General features: G+C 35.9%; 1 protein-coding gene and 1 pseudogene across 1 annotated transcript; both read left to right on the forward strand.

Annotated features, from left to right (window-relative positions):
• The first annotated feature begins 2,633 nt into the window (after positions 1–2,633).
• LOC114361395 (uncharacterized) lies at positions 2,634–6,588 on the forward strand (annotated as a pseudogene).
• Positions 6,589–13,922: 7,334 nt separating this feature from the next.
• LOC114361396 (uncharacterized) lies at positions 13,923–16,816 on the forward strand. Its single transcript, XM_028316395.1, has 3 exons — positions 13,923–13,952; positions 15,955–16,367; positions 16,717–16,816. The coding sequence occupies exons 1-3, from the start codon at positions 13,923–13,925 to the stop codon at positions 16,814–16,816; spliced, it is 543 nt and encodes a 180-aa protein (XP_028172196.1).
• The last annotated feature ends 283 nt before the right edge of the window (positions 16,817–17,099 follow it).

Consider the following 17,099-nt stretch of genomic DNA (forward strand, 5'->3'; position numbering starts at 1 on the left):
TGGACCGACGATCTGGTGAAGGTCGCGGGAGGCGCCTGGATGCGAGCGGCGCAGGACCGGTCTTTGTGAAAATTCTTGGGGGAGGCCTTAGTCCAGCAGTGGACGTCTTTCGGTTGAAACGAACGAACGATTACTCGTAGTAATTTATATTGCACAACTTACTTATAGCCCCTCGTACTAAGCTAAATGCTTGTGTTACGAATGGGCTCACCGCATAGTTCTTGCAACTCACGAGGGCGAGTAAGCTTTACTTGTGTGCGTGTACATGCACATAACGATAGTGTAATATCTATGAAAACTTTTGAAAAACGAACAGTAGCAAGCCACCACACATGTAAAGCTCACTCGCCTTCGTGAATTGCAACAACTTACAATCAAACTAATGAAGGAGAAATCTCAAATCACCAACTCTTAAACCTTAGAGCACCATAAATATGGAAGGTATCTTTTAATACTGCCTTGTAGTCTTCCCCATTGTTACAAAACAGTATTTAATTGCCAAAAACCAACGATTTCTTAATAATCATAATTATTATTTTACCCAGAACATGTTAAAACAACCAAGCTCTGGAGTAGACGAACAAAATGGAGGGCATTGAACAAGTTTCCAGCGATCTATAGAAGCCGAGTTCTTTTGTCAGGCATTATTATTATTGGGAAGTTTGCCGGACAGGTAGTGAGGAGAAACGGATTTTTTATCGATATCGATAAAAATATAAATTCTTAGAGAGGTAAATGAGATAGCTATTGACAAAATTATGATATAAATCATGTTCAACCATGAGGTCGAAGGTCGACAGTGAAACACCGTATAATTTGTAAAAGTAAACTACATATATTGCTTTCACTGAACGAAATCCATACTATTTGGTTGCAAAAGTCAGTACATTTATCATTAAAATTTCAATAATGGTGTGATAAAATCTTATCAATAATTTTAGACGGAAAATGTATGAGCTTATCTTGCAAAATCAGTAAAATGTCTCGATAAACAGTAAACCTTTACTGAAACCTAACTTTGCACTAAAACAGTTAAACCGACATCAGACTCGCTTAAAGTGTGCCTGAATAAACTAGAAGTTAATCAATGATGTCCTTTTAAAACTAACCGATATAAGCTACACGTCATCTCAAGTTAAAATTATGTGAATACCTATAACCGAAATAGTATGATCGATTGTCCTCCTTTTTTCAATCGGTTAACTAGGTAGGTACGTCACTATTCACCTTACAAAGCTCCAATTGAGTTATTGAGAGGTTATTGTGGGCTCCACAATACCTGTGCCAGTTGTAAGGTTTTACCCTGGCCTGCTGTACCACGGTTGTGCCTTTTATAGGTCTGTGACCGACCACTTCGTTATCAACTGGAATATTTTTAGTTACAAACGTTGGGGCAGAAAAGTTCTCGAGTGGCGACTACGGGCTGGTAGACGTAGCGTGGGCAGGCCTCCTACTAGGTAGACCGACGATCTGGTGAAGGTCGTGGGAAGAGCCTGGATGCGGGCACCGCAGGACCGTTCATTGTGGAAAGCCTTGGGGGAGCCCTTTGTCCAAAAGTGGACGTCATTTCGCTGAAACGAACGAACGAACGAATTAGTTAGTACTCACCGGGAAACTTTAAAGAAATAAAATGGTTTGTAAACTAACGAGGTCAAAAGTACAACATTTTTGTGAAAGACTGCATCAACTTCTATTATGTCTATAATGCTCTTATTTATTTGTCGCAAGTCGGTACACAACGCTCTATTCCACTATTTCCACTGCAATACACGTCGATCCACTTTTCAAGTTGTTGTACTTTATGGGTCCCGGAAAAATAGCTTTCCAAGATACTCTATTATAGCAATAATGGGCTTATTTATAGCCTTATTGTTTTGAACTCTGTGTAAAGGAGCATTTAATAATTTTCCTGCTTTGTGAATTCGAACGTCACTGTTTTTAGATTCATATTGCGGCTTATTGTTATGAAGTTATTTTTAACACGTTTACGCCCGTTTTCACCATCAATCCCTAATTTTGAAGTGACCCATAATTATGAAAACAAAATTCCTGTTATGTGTTACCATAGGGGTCACCTCAAAATTAGGGATTGATGGTGAAAACGGGAAAGTTTTTAAATCTGAAAGTTATTTCTTAATAATTAAGTAAGTATTGCTCAAATATAGAATCAATTACCTAAGTTGTAGTCAAGTGTCAAAAAAACTAATTTTAATTCATTCTTTGCAAATGTGCTGACAATAATATTTTTATGAAGTTAGTTCCTCCTAACCTACTCGTGTAATTTTGCTTTTACTAATTACGATTTGGAGAGACTGACGCATAATATCTTAATTAGATAGAAAGAATCAGGTTCTATAAAAATAATCATTTCTTTAGTTAGGCACTCAGAATTATAAATCTCTAAGTACCTAGTTTAATAATTCCTCCGCCCGAATAGCGTGCTCTCAGAAGCACAAACTCAATTTTCGCCTGAAAATTATTCAGGAACACGTAACCAATATAACCTCCTTGTTAATTAATAGAGAAAGTCATCAATACTTTGAGAATCTGTATCAAATAGCGAACGTCGTCAAAACCAAAACAATAAATTCCAAACACTGTCATTTTCAGTGCCAGTCAGTCTGTCCGCGGAAGCGACGCGTGCGCATCTTATGTGCCTTACAAAATGGACGAGATACGCAGGATTTTGGTCTTTATTCTGTGTGGGATAAGTGCTGTTACCGCGTTGTCTGGCAAGGGTATGTATTTATTGCTTAGATTGTGAAATGTGCAGTGTTTTAAAAATATGTATGTTGTGGTATAATTTGTAGTCTACTTCATTTAACTAACAATCTAAACTAGATTGGGTTATAACATAACACTCTTCCATATCTATCTACTTTAGGATTGCTAAATCTATAAAGCCTATGTAATATGTTATGAGAGACAGCGAGAATAATTTATCTATTTAAAATGTTTTGACACTTTACTAAATCAATTTCTGTGTAAATTATTATTGGAAGAGTACTTTTATATAACCCAAAATTAGGATAATCTTCTAACACATTATTTAACTGAAAGTTAGAATCATGTGTCTAATCAACACACTTTCCTTTGAATAATGTTTTGTAAATTCTGAAAGTAGTAATTTGAACATTAAAATAATAAGGCTTATTAGAATTTGCCTCGATTAGTTCAGGGTATGAGGTTTACAAATTCTTAAGCACTCATATTTCATTAATCCAAGAAAATGGTTGTATTATATTACAGAGACTTAAGTAGCATGTTTTATATGGGAATCAAAACAGTGTACCTACCTATATCATGAAGTTTAATTAAATTGGTAGGTAAATAATATTTTTACTTTTGGAGTTACAACCTTAGGGTGTGACCTAAAAATTTGATGATAAATTAATACTAATGACCTGTACTTACCATAACTACGGCTCTGAATAAATATTGCGATCTGAATATTAGAAATAAATGGAGTGATTTCTGGGCAAGCCAGAAACGCCTATTCATTTATAGCTTTTAGGATTTCAGTTCAGGGATATAGAGACTGGCATAGAACCCCACTCCATATCTGTGAAAATTATGAAAATTATGGCAGCACATAGTCTCATGACATACATAATAAATAACTTTGTTTCAGTACCAAAGTTTCTTATAACTAAAAACAAAGGTTGACTTATTCTTAGTGCATTTGCACCTGTGTCAGAAGGAGCCACTCTACCGTTACTACAAAATGGTTGCTACGAACAATTGATACATGCTAAAGTTCAATACATACATAGTTCCACCCTTATCCCTTCTCTTTACAGTCTTAAGAACCGTAATTCCTAAAAAAGATATGACTGGGTTATATTTCCAATCAATATCTTTCAATATCATGTCCATAATCAGCTATTTTCAACACTTAGTGCTAATCAAAATGAATGACGCGAGCCATTGTGTTCAACAATACCGTTTAGTATGCCATTGTGTCACTCCAATGTGTTTGTTGCCGTTTTCACTTTTCATAATAAAAACACCATCAATCCTAATCAATTGAGGTATTTTGTGAATGTCTTTTGAGGGTAGTTCATTGACAACAAATGAATATGCCTCAATTTATTTGTGTTTGAATATTTTTAGGGCGCTATCTAGTTGAAAGTTTTGGGAAATAACAGACAAAAGAAAAAAGGTTAATTATTTGTTAATGTGCGGGAAATAAATGAGGCTATAATTTGTTACAATCTTTATTATCTACCATTAAATGTTCAATTAAAAAATCAATAGAAATGTAAACAATATCAAAGAAGTTATTTTAAAATAAATAAAAAAATATAAAGAATTCGACCACCTTAAAAATAATCATGATTAAAATTTAGAAGGAGCTAAAGTTTGATTTGGTGATTTTCCAAGTGACAAGTTATTTCTAAAATTTAGAAATATATTATTCTAGCTTTCATAGCAAGTAAAAGATACACAATAGGTACTTAATTTATATTAGGTATCACGTTTTTCCCTCTATGACAACATTTTCCAATCGAAAACTAGCTAATTGTACTTTGCCATTACTCTTAATAACAAAAACAGATGATAATTCAAAACAACGAGCGCCGCAGCACGAACTAATTAATGTGCATTAAAATTTCAGCTTACTACTGCAGAGATCCGGACACCGGGAAATTTCATCCAGCAAACAGTACGTGGCCCTCCACAACGTTTTGCGGGAACTACACGTGCAAATTAAGAAAAAAGGTGACACCGCAGGTCCATTTGAGAGAACTGAACCTCACTAAAATCAACCTAACTCAAAATGCCGAAGCTCGAAACGTAGACGCAGATGCAGATGGACAATTCTCTGCTAGTAACATCACCCCGCAAATTCTAATACCTGTCAACGCACCTGATAATGGAATTGAAAAGACTCGTTTTAAATCCCAACTCCAAGATGAGTTGAACAACATCCAAGAAAGACTAAAACAAAAGATCGATTTAGAAGGAGGTGACAGATTTCTAACAGAACCGAAATTAAAACTATATCAGATATGCTGCACAACGTCAAAAAGAGTGATTTAGAAGCTATAGTTGACATTTACAATTTAGCGCAAGATATTTACAAAGAAATGGACAAGATGACGTCAGAGAATATAATAGAAGAGACGATGAGGTTTGCGCAAAATTTCAAAGCTAGATCTAACAGTGGACATAGTTCATATTGGTATGATCCTGTCAATAAATATCATAAGCCAGACATGGAGCACCAAGGGTCAAATACTGTACCTACAACAGTCCAACCTCAACCTGTAGCCAATCCCAGCACGTACTTCTCGGGTCCTTTATCAAGAACTGATTTCGGAAAGCTGCCATATTACTACCCACTATCCAACTTTCAAAGGCAGTCTTCTTATATTCATCCCGCTTACAGCCCTCAAGCACAGCCTCAGCCTGTTTACCCCTCTTATATTCCACAGCCTCACCCTCAACCCCCACCACCTTATGTGAAACCTCCATGCAGTAAAAATGTGGCAGCAGGATACCCGCCTCCGTTACCTCCCCAATATTACCCGCCACCACAAAACTTGCCCCCAGTAAATTATCCACCACCTCAGAGCTACCCACCCCCACCACAAAACTATGGTGGGGTATTAAAACGACCTTTTACAGTTGAAACCCAAAAACAGATCCAACCCTCAATGTTGCTTCCATATCCATTCTCATACATCCCACATAACGTAAGCTCTTACCCTTTCAATATAAACTACGCTGAAAACCCATGGGCTCGATTTGATGTCAACAACAATAATAATGTACCATCAAAGACTACCAATGAACAGACTCCAGACAACACCATAGCTGATACAGACACAAAACCTGATAAAGAACAAACAAAACCCAAAACTGACTTCAAAGCAAAAACAGAGGAGGAAAAAGCTAACATTTTAGATAGCAAATTACTTGAAAGCTTGTTGAATGGTAAGCTTCATAATAAAAAGCCAGAATGGCAGACCGATCCGTTACCAGCAAAGGTTTTGGAGGAAGTGAGAGCGCATTTTGAAGAGAAAGCAAAATTATTCAAACCTTTTTCGCTAAGGAAAAAGGTGAAGTTAGAAAGAGTGGGTAAAGTTGTGAAGTTGGATGAGTTACATAGAGAGAGAAGGAGCATAGATACTGGCGCCAAAGAAGAAATAATAGAAATTGAAGAAGATTATGAGGCGTTTATTGAGAAAACCACGTATGTGTTCATCGTTAATTTCGTATAATATTTAATTTTACTCGAAAAATTATACTAAGATTGATAAAATGTTATTTTCTAAGTTTTTAGAGAAATCACGACTTGTTGATTGGAAAATGTTTAAAGTTATTTCTTCATTTCTTTAAATACGATCTTATTACATGCATTCATTAAATTTTCCGAACATCGTTTTACATACCTACCAAATATTTTTGGGCAGTAATTCCTATTTCTCTTATTATTTTGTCAAGAACTGAAAACTATAATAACTGTATTTATTTATTTCCAGCTGTCAATCGGACAACGACCCCGGCTTCTTCAGGATGGGCAACCTTTCTGAGCCTTACCCAGCCTGCTGCCCACAAAGGATAGACAATAACAGCCGATAGGGTCTTCTGGGCCATATTAGTGGTAACATTGTACAAAGCTCAAGTAATTTAGGGTTAAACTAAGCTATTAGATTTTACTAATAGGACAAGAGTAAGAAAGCATAGATTGGTTTTTTATTTGGTTTGAACGTTATAATTTAACGTTATAAACAGGTTAGTTTCTATTAATTTTGGACCATAAAGTAATATTCCATAAAATTGCATTGTTTGATACTTAATTACTGAAAACATTTTGTGATTTATATTCATAAATCAGTAGTAGCAGTTTTGAGAAAACTTGGATTTAGTAAATACCTCTGATAATTCATTGACATAACCCTCTTCCTACAGTCGGTTAGTTAATTTAAAGTCTAAACCTAAACAAACTGTACTACATGTAGGTTTATTAATACTTATCTACTAATGCAATTAATAAAACCATTAATATTATTGGTTTTAAATTAATGAGATAAAAATATTAAACTGTGATAGAAACATTTGCCAGTAAGTTGTGCAGATGCCATCTTTCAAATAAAATCAATACCTTGTGAGTAACCAAGTTGTAGACTTATTAAAAACTAGATGTAAATATTTTATACTTTGTGATATAAATAAACGAGAATAGCAATTTTATCGTGTTTTTTTTTCATGTTCTATCTAAAGTAAACTAGTTAATTATTCGTAATAATTGTGTGCTATACAGTGTGAGTCACGTTAAAGTGTACATATCAAAATAGATGAAACTAGACCTATTTTTATCGACAAAAAAGAGGTCAAAAATTTTTTGAGATTTTTTTTTAATTTTTTATAGAATTTTTTTTCTTTCAATTACTTATTGTAAAGAAAACATAATAACTTTTAAACTAAGAGAAATTTATAAAATAACCAAAAAAACACGAATTTTTAAGCAGATTTTTTTCAAAAAGTTTCATTTTTTATTATTTGTTGGCATTTTTTGTGTATTCTATGTATTTTTTTAGTATCGCCTGTTATTTAGCATTATTACTGTTTTTATTTTATCAGGATATACCGCTTAGTTTAAAAGTTATTGCGTATTCTTTACAATAAGTAATTTGAAGAAAAAAAATTCTATAAAAAATTAAAAAAAAATCTCAAAAATTTTTTGACCTCTTTTTTGTCGATAAAAATAGGTCTAGTTTCATCTATTTTCATATGTACACTTTAACGTGACTCACACTGTATAAAGTAAGGTTATTTGAACCTCTTCCAGTCTGACACTAGAATTGAGATCTTAGTGTTTGTAAATCCCTAAGAAAAGATCCCAAAAAGAAGAACTGATTTTTATCTAAAATTATAAACGCCTTATCTTCGATCAGACAAAATGTAGACTTTTAATTTTGAAGTTTGAGTAATTTAAAATATTATTAAGTTTTGCCTGATATCTATCAAAGAATTCTATGCTAATTTTCAGAAACTTCAAAAAAATTAAGATTTTTAAAATGCAGACAGTAGTTATAGATATTTCTGTTTAAATAACTGTTTATTTGAATAAAACCACTTAACATTGCTACGACCATTGTAAAACAAGTTTGTTAAAAATGCATTAGAACAGCTCCAATTAAGTCCCACGGTGTAGATAACACCTAATTTAAAATTAATCACCAAAAAACCGACCTAATAAATCAGATAGCACCACTCGCCCCCACATGGCGATTGAAAAATGTGCTTTGAAGATTTTTTATTCAAATAAGAAAAAATGAGAATTTATGACGCGGCGTGTAAAGGGTTAAGGTGATTTCCGGGAATATTTGTTTTTGTATGCATTTTGTTGATGAGATGCATGTGTTTTAGAAATAAAATTGTGAGTAAGTGTATTTTAAGTTGAGAACAATACAAGATTGTTAGAGCGGTTTCGTATATTTTTATGTCCGATCCGAATCCTTAAAAATACGATCCGAAGTAGTACATAGTTATATATATATACTCCCAAGCCGCTTTCGGCTACGGTAACTGCGACAAAATTCCTTTAGTCCGCAATAAGAGGGCTACGCAGGGCTGCCCTATCATGTGCCCTCACATGGCTACAGTAGCCAATCTTGTTGGTAAACGTGCGCGAACAATGTCGACACGTTAGGACACCGCTGATGTAGTTGTAGGTGATAGCCGCTGCTGGTCTGGCTTTAAGAGCATCTGGCGTATGGCTGACGAGAGGGTCGCGAAACGAATTTTCTTTTCTGAACTCCAGGACGGCAAGCGGAAACATAGTTCTATGGTAGGTAGTTAAAAGACTATTAAACAATAATGAAAGTTTAAAAGCATCAAAAATCTACATTATAAAAGAAAATGTCACCGATTGACTGACTCACTCACTCATCACGAAATCTCAGAAAGTTAAAGTGCTAGGAGTCTCAAATTTTACATGGTGGTTCCTTTTCGAACGTAGGTGCTCACTAAGAACGGATTTTACGAAACTCCACCCCTAAGGGGGTAAAACGGGATCCACGCGTACGAAGTCGCGGGCGGCCGCTAGTTATGGATACCTATTATGATATTTTATGATGAAAAACACAATAAAACATAGTCATAGGACGGATTTGGATTGGAATGAATAATAGCAATCCAGCCTTAGCTGGTGATAATAACCATCCTAGTAACATAGCTCAATCAGATTATTAGCTTAGTGCTCACCATAGCTAGCATAGAATCGTATTTCTTAGAATCACGAGAAACTGGAAAGAAACCTACTTTAAACTAAGTAATCCTTCAAAGAACGCTACGATCACGATCTTCCGCTTCGTCGACATAAGTCACTGCTAGTTATCTTATTAAAGTCGTCAGTCCATCGAGCATTTATTGTCAGTTCCAGGTACAGCTAGGGACTGGAATTCGCTGCCTGCTGCTGTCTTTCCCGAAGACTATCTATAATCCGGGCCTTTTCAAGGCGAGACGGAATAGGCACTTACAGGGCAGATATGTACCATCCTAGACTGCATCCCACTTAACATCAGCTGCGAATGTGATCAAATAACTGCCTTGTTATGCGTAAAAAAAATCTCTACGATTCATAGAATCATCTTATTATTTATCAACTTGACAAACCTAAATGTCTCAACCCTACAAGAGTCCAATTCTCCATCCCCAAAGGTACAAAATGGCTACATTCAAGTAAGCATTACCAAATTCACCCAAGCCTTTCATTAGCAAACGATATCCCATCGCAATGATCGCAGCCCACTTATCAAATTAGAGCACCTACCGTCGCCATTCGACGGTCGAACCCATAAAACAGCCATTGTTCTAATGGGGCAACCCCATAAAAGTCGTTACATTTTGTTAGAGCAAAAACAGTCCTAACATGCCGTTGTAGGCAACTTAGAGCTGTAGACACCGCACTAAATAATATGTTTTTAATCTCATCTACACTGGACCGCAAAAAAGCGTCGGTTAGAAAATCTTCAATAGCTTCAAAAGTAGGTAGGCCTGACCTAACTTTTATTTTATATTATTTTAATTTTTTAAATCGCTATTATAAAAACATTGAAGTATGTCTGTCAACGTTGACGTGAGTGGTCTTGGATATACAGAGTTTTTATCCTGAGCGACAGAAAACGAGCATTTATTTAAATTATAAACGTATTTATATAAATCATCTGATGGTGACTAATGGATCACTTAGGTGTAATGTGTAGTATGACTCAGTATAATGCCTGTAATAAATACAATAGATTTTACACAGAGAGGCACCATCTCTATAGCATCATTATAAATTAAATAAATAAATATAATATTATAAAAGCTTTTGAATTTCTCTTACTATATATTTCCTCGGTCCCCTCATTGATGAAGTTCGCGACCACTCATAGTGTCCCTCAACAGACTGCGGTCATAAGCTGTGTGGATTGCACGATGCTAACTCCCGGCCACCGTCTTCCTCATCGCGTCCGACCATCTCGTCAAGCACGTCTGCCTTCCATTTGTCCCAATATATTTTGTTTCTCCAGACAATGACTTGGAGACCTCTTACTATAAATTAAGCTAATTAAATACTATATGCAGCGTCTGAAATACAAGTGGTCTGTTCTCCAAAACGCCCCAAACACGAGGCTCACTTAAAAAAGCATTTAACTTGGTGCGTCTCTAACTTATCGCGCTCCTCCAGACAAGAACAACGCTATACCACCTCCTTTGCGTGCGAAAGAGAGGGTGGATTGCGTCAGAAATATTTAAATTAAGTTCTCCCTTAATGTTGGACATTATTTTTTTATCGGCGCCTCCAAATAAAGATATGTCGAGCGCCGGTCTTCACTCGGAAATGGGTTTCCTTTGAGTTGCAGAGATTGGAGAATTTTTGCCTTTTTTTGAAGCGTTGTCGCCGAAATGAGTAACGTTTTGGAGGAAATTGAGCTCTTTTGGATTAAAGTTTGGGATTTTGATTGAATCTTGTGATTTAGTGCACAAAAACCGCTTTTTTCTACTTCTTTGTCTAGTCCACCAAGATATCTCACTGACATTGGCTAGACGGGTCAGGATATCGTTCCTTTTTACTATTTTTTATAATATGTATGTATTTACAAAAAAAGTATTTAAGTATGTTTATATACGTTGTCTAGTACCCATAGTACAAGCTTTGCTTAGTTTGGGACTAGAAGCGTAGTGTAAAAATGTCCAAGGATATTTATTTATTTATTTATAATGTAGTATCTCAATTTTGACTTCCAACATTTTTGATCACCCACAGACACAGGTCAAAACATAATAATCCGTGTTTTTATCAAACCCCCAACTATCATGTCCCCAAAACCAAAGATTATTGTCGCCAGTTATCTTTATCCTCGGTCCACTTTTTATATTACACCCATTTCATGCTTAATCCGACCTTTTAGGGTACGTTTCGTATATTTGTTTTTTGACATTAAGGGATTAACATCCTTGGAGGAGACTGGGGCATAGCATAAAGAGAACAGCAAGCACTATCTTGCATGCACCTTATATTGCACGCAAGAAAAAATTAAATTTAAAATTAAAAAAAAAAACCTGACAAAAAATAAACTCAAAAAACTATCAAATAATACTGGGCGCTTTAATGTCGCGTCGAGTTACCGCTGAAAATCTTTAATTACTAATTTAATTTTAATCAGTGTTTTTGCATGGTGTTCGACGCACTTTTGACGTTTATTATAATTAAAATAAGATGGTGCAACTCAGCCCTAAGTTTAAGCTTGTTAAAATTCAAAGCCCCACTAACTTTACAACTAAAGGTTCGGCCAAACCAACGCGATCACACGCGATCAGCCGGCGTGCAGCGATGGTGATCAATGCATTTAAGTCTGGTCGCCATCGCTGTACGCCGGCTGATCGCGTGTGATCGCGTTGGTTTGGCCGAACCTTAAGTAGGTAGCGCAAGAAACTCAGTGATTTGTAGTGTCTGACCTACTTGAGTTGTGGCCAAGTGAAATATTTGTCCAACTTCATTGATAATTCTTGAGCAGGGTCTCTCTACCTGTCCTTGATCCTTGATAGGGTTAAGTTGTTCCCTTTTTTGTACTACCCGTGTTTTGTCGGACGAAACTATGCGTGAACACAATGATTCTGTTGTGACAGTATAACGACAGTTTGATAGTGTGTCATTATTTAAGTGTGTAGTAATGAATTTCACAAGGGAAATTGAGCTTTTTTGCTTTGATTTTTACTTTGCACATAGATTGCCCAATTAAATAAAATCGATTCGTGGTTTGCATGGTAAGGTCTTTTTAAAACACATTTAAGTGAATACATAATTTATTTTGCACATTACTGTAATATTATGAGATATAGAAATGTGAAATAGCTGCCAAAACAGAAGTAATATAAACATTTAAAACTGTGGTAGGGTACACAAGCCGGAAGACGTAGCGTGGGCAGGCCTCCCACTAGGTGGACCGACGATCTAGTGAGGGTCGCGGGAGGTGCCTGGATGCGAGCGGCGCAGGACCGGTCTTTGTGGAAATCCTTGGGGGAGGCCTTTGTCCAGCAGTGGACGTCTTTCGGCTGAAACGAACGAACGAACGAAGGGTTTCATAATGAAAGAGTTTACCTATGCATTGCTTATTCTCTCTCATGGCTAAACTAAATAAATATACTCCAAGTCAGCGGGTTTCCAAAAAGCATTGAATTTAATATGGTTCTTAAAACTAATGCCACAACTACAATATTACCAAATTAGAACTTCTAGTCATCAAATAACTTATGTCCTTATGTCACCAAAATAAGGTGTTCTTAATTCCATCTGTGACCGACTTAATAGTAGTAACATCAAAAGATATCGTTTTACACGCCGTAACTGTAACACTTGGAACGGTTACAATGGCTTAATTTTGTAACTACGTAAATCATTCCGTCGATGATAGTCCGGGAGCTAGTTACGTAATATCTCGAAGTACTACATAATATGCTTCTTCTTGGAACTGAACCACTTGTTATCCTGAAGCAGTGATAAGGAGTAGTAGTGGAAATTATACTGAGACTTACAAAAGCGCTTTTCGATAGCCTATTTGCAGGAAATAAATGACCTTTTAATGTTTTATCTCATTATCTTTCTATTAACTTTCTTGCACACTAAATGGTGAATACTGAAGAGTGCAATAAAAAATTACTAGAATCCCTAACTACTTTAATTAAAAATGTACCTAAAATTGTTGAAAGATAAAATTTTATTTCATGATCTAGGTCAACTGTCTGTCCTCTAGGTTGTTTGGAAGAGATCGCTTAGTCGCCATAATATCACCAAAATTTTATTGTGACGTCTCTTTTGTGCATCTTATATTATGTGTCTTAAACAGTGTACAATAAAGTAAGTATGACATATCTATCTATAAGTTAGTAGGTTACTTTTATTATTTTTATTCGTTTTTTAAACTTCAAGTATTTTAGTCACGGCCTCCCGGACTATAAATTGAAAACCGGTGGGGGTCACACGGAAGCGTAATGAAATTCCAGCCTCAGTAATTGTGCCTATTATATCTTGTTAAAATCTATTGTATTCACAAACAATGAATTATGTTTGGGCATAATTCACAAGGCTTTGTGTTCGGTTCATTAAACGTTAGAAAATATTTTATTTATAGTCGGTGCCATAAGTCGGTTATTGTCTATGACTATGACTTGTCGTTGTAAGTTCGCCGTCCAATTGTTTTGTTTATGATTTCAGAGAAGATATCTTTAAGGCTGAGTTGCACCACCTAAATTTGTCCGTAACTATAACGATAACCGGTGTTTTTGTATAGAGTTTGACAGATTTTTGACGTTTGTCAAAGTTAAATTATGATGGTGCAACCCAGCCTAAGTCTTTTAACTAAGCATGGACGGACGTCATAGGTATACCTATCTACTTATAATTTTAGCATTAAGTAGCTTATATGGAAGAGCAGTCGCCCGGCATGCGAAAGGTGGGTTCGATTCCCGCCTTAGGCAGTCCGAGGCTTTCGATTAGGTATCGAAACTCCACATAATGTATTTTGCGATAACAATTACAATTTTGTACAATGTATCTTAACCTCACTTTTTATACACCACAGTGATGAAATTCAGTTCAAATGATGATGAGAAATGTATCAGAAGATAACAGAAGCATCAGTACGGACGGGACTATTCCCACCTCTCGTTCCCACCACTGCAACTCCTGTGTAGCCAGGTTCTACAGCTTGACCGCCACAAAAACCCAACCAATGAAGGTCAAGTTTGTCCCGGGGGAAAGTTAAACTGTCATTGGACCCGGAACGAAATTAATCAGAAGAACATAGGAGGAGTTCGAAATTAAGGTTCGACTTCCCTCCATTGCAAAGCGGATGACAGGTGACAAACAAAGGTTTAAAACCTTTAAGAAAAGATTATGCACCACAGAAGCATCAGTAGGCAGTGGTTTCCTTTTCCCACTGTTTAACCCTCACAAAAACTGGAATCAATTAAAGCTTCACATAAAATCTAAGACATACGGGACCCAACAATCCACACGCAGAATAAACAGGAATGCGACGGGTGAGGAAACCAAATTATCATAAATCCAACAGGACAAGACTTGTTCAAACAGGGAGCAACGTGTTCACGTTTCATCGTACAGGAAAGGGCGGGCCTAAAGGACGGAGCACACTTATCAACACGGAAAGGAATCGTAGCCGTGTTGATACGGCTACGATTCGAGGCGGTCTGTATTCTTTTTATGAATCCCCATACTGCAACGCACACTTAAGCCTTGATCACACATAGGTACTGAGTAAACGGACGAGACAGTAAAATGTTTACTCGGTCGAGACAGTTGGGTGAGCGAGTCACATACTCGAGCGCATCGCCGAGCACTCGGCGTATAATGTTCATAAACACCGAGTACTCGGCCGAGAGCACTGTCTCGCCCGTTTGCTCGTTACGTGTGATCAAGGCTTTACGCCCGTATTCACAAACGATGCTTGCTTAAGTGAAACAGCAAATCGAAACCACAGCGTTGAATAGAGCTCTGTGATTGGTTCGTGTGTCTTGTGCGTCCAAGCGCACACTGAGAGTAATAGTGAATACGGGCATTATTCGCACCGTAACGTAAACGCCTCGCCTCGGGGTTGACAGCGCGCAAAAGGCGATACAGTGTTGATCCCTTTCCGAGTTGATAAGTCTGCTATGACCCTTAAGGTGAGAAGTTTTGGTAGTTACAGTGTTTAGCAAGCGACTACACATGTCTAGTATTAAATGCTAATGTAGCAGTCTAAATAGGTAAACAAACGTTTGTGTTAATCGCCGAGCCAATTTTAATGACTTTGATATTTTAACACAATAATTACATGCACATTACACAAGCAACAAAAATATTATGCAATATGGGCAAATCATCGTGAACTCTAGTTAATTTATAAATATTACGCAGTCTGTTAGAAAAAACCTTTTTTTTGTGAATTATCGAAACCGAAATTATAAGTTTGAATTTTCAAGGAGGCGACGTTTAATTGATTTATAAATTGTTCTTAACTTAATTGTAAAATTAATTAATTACCTACCTAAATTTATAGAAAACGCGATATCGATGGCTCCTACGTATAAGGGCGAAACTGCCGCTTACGCCTTTTTCCAATTATTTAAGCAATGATTTCACTTTGCTCTAATCTATAACATCAGTAAGAAAAAAAAATTTTTTTTCCATTAGATACAAAATAAAATTTTAGGCAAATAGGCGTATGTGCAAAACTACGCCACGTATAAAGCCCAATCATACGATTCGTCAATCTATACGAGTAGTTGCTTACATAAACATATATTTTTTATAATCCAAATCTTAAATAAAGCCATGAAAATATTTAGCAAATTGTTTTATTTATAAATTATGACACATNTCCTTTCAATATAAATTACGCTGAAAACCCATGGGCTCGATTTGATGTCAACAACAAGAATAATGTACCACCAAAGACTAACAATGAACTGACTCCAGACAACACCATAGCTGATACAGACACAAAACCTGATAAAGAACAAACAAAACCCAAAACTGATTTCAAAGCAAAAACAGAGGAGGAAAAAGCTAACATTTTAGATAGCAAATTACTTGAAAGCTTGTTGAATGGTAAGCTTCATAATAAAAAGCCAGAATGGCAGACAGATCCGTTACCAGCAAAGGTTTTGGAAGAGGTGAGAGCGCATTTTGAAGAAAAGGCAAAATTATTCAAACCTTTTTCGCTAAGGAAAAAGGTGAAGTTAGAAAGAGTGGGTAAAGTTGTGAAGTTGGATGAGTTACACAGAGAGAGAAGGAGCATAGATACTGGTGCCAAAGAAGAAAGAATAGAAATTGAAGAAGATTATGAGGCGTTTATTGAGAAAACAACGTAAGTGTTTATCGTTAATTTTGTATAATAAATTATTTAAACTTTGTACTTACCACGATATTGTGATAAAATATATTTTGTCTTTTAAGTTTTCAGAAAAATCACTTATTGATTTGAACATTTTTGAAGTTATTTCTTCGTTTCATTTTTACGCTTCATATTAATACATGCTTTCAATAAGTTTTCCGTATATCGTTTTACCTATGAACAGTGTTTTGATACCAAAGCTTAATCTAATCAGATTATGTACATTATTACCTTCAAATATTTTTGGACAGTAGTTCCTATTTCTCTTATTATTTTGTCAAGAGCTGAAAACTATATTAACTAGATTTTTTTAAATTTCCAGCTGTCAATCGGACAACGACCCCGGCTTCTTCAGGATGGGCAACCTTTCCGAGCCCTACCCAGCCTGCTGCCCACAAAGGATAGACAATAACAATCGATAGGGTCTACTGGACCGTATTAGTGGTAACATTGTACAAAGCTCAAGTAATTTAGGGTTAAACAAAGCTATTAGATTTTACTAATAGGGCAAGAGCAAGAATGCATAGATTGGTTTTTTATTTGGTTTGAACGTCATAAGTTAACCCTTAAACAGGTTAGTTTTTATTAATTTTTGACCTTAAAGAAACATTCTAGAAAATTGCTTTGTTGGATGCTTAATCACTGAAAACATTCATGATCATAGTAACAGTTTTGAGAAACCTTGGATTCAGTAAATAAATACCT

Source organism: Ostrinia furnacalis, unplaced genomic scaffold, assembly GCF_004193835.3.
Source record: "Ostrinia furnacalis isolate ACB-3 unplaced genomic scaffold, ASM419383v2 OfSCF5687, whole genome shotgun sequence".
Taxonomy (NCBI): Eukaryota; Metazoa; Arthropoda; class Insecta; order Lepidoptera; family Crambidae; genus Ostrinia; species Ostrinia furnacalis.

Excerpts from the sequence above, each read along its gene's own strand:
- LOC114361396 (XM_028316395.1), top strand. The coding sequence starts at position 13,923 with ATGGAAGAGCAGTCGCCCGGCATGCGAAAG. Across the intron at positions 13,953-15,954 it reads AGTCGCCCGGCATGCGAAAG|ACTAACAATGAACTGACTCC; the intron begins GTGGGTTCGATT and ends GTACCACCAAAG. Across the intron at positions 16,368-16,716 it reads GCGTTTATTGAGAAAACAAC|CTGTCAATCGGACAACGACC; the intron begins GTAAGTGTTTAT and ends TTAAATTTCCAG.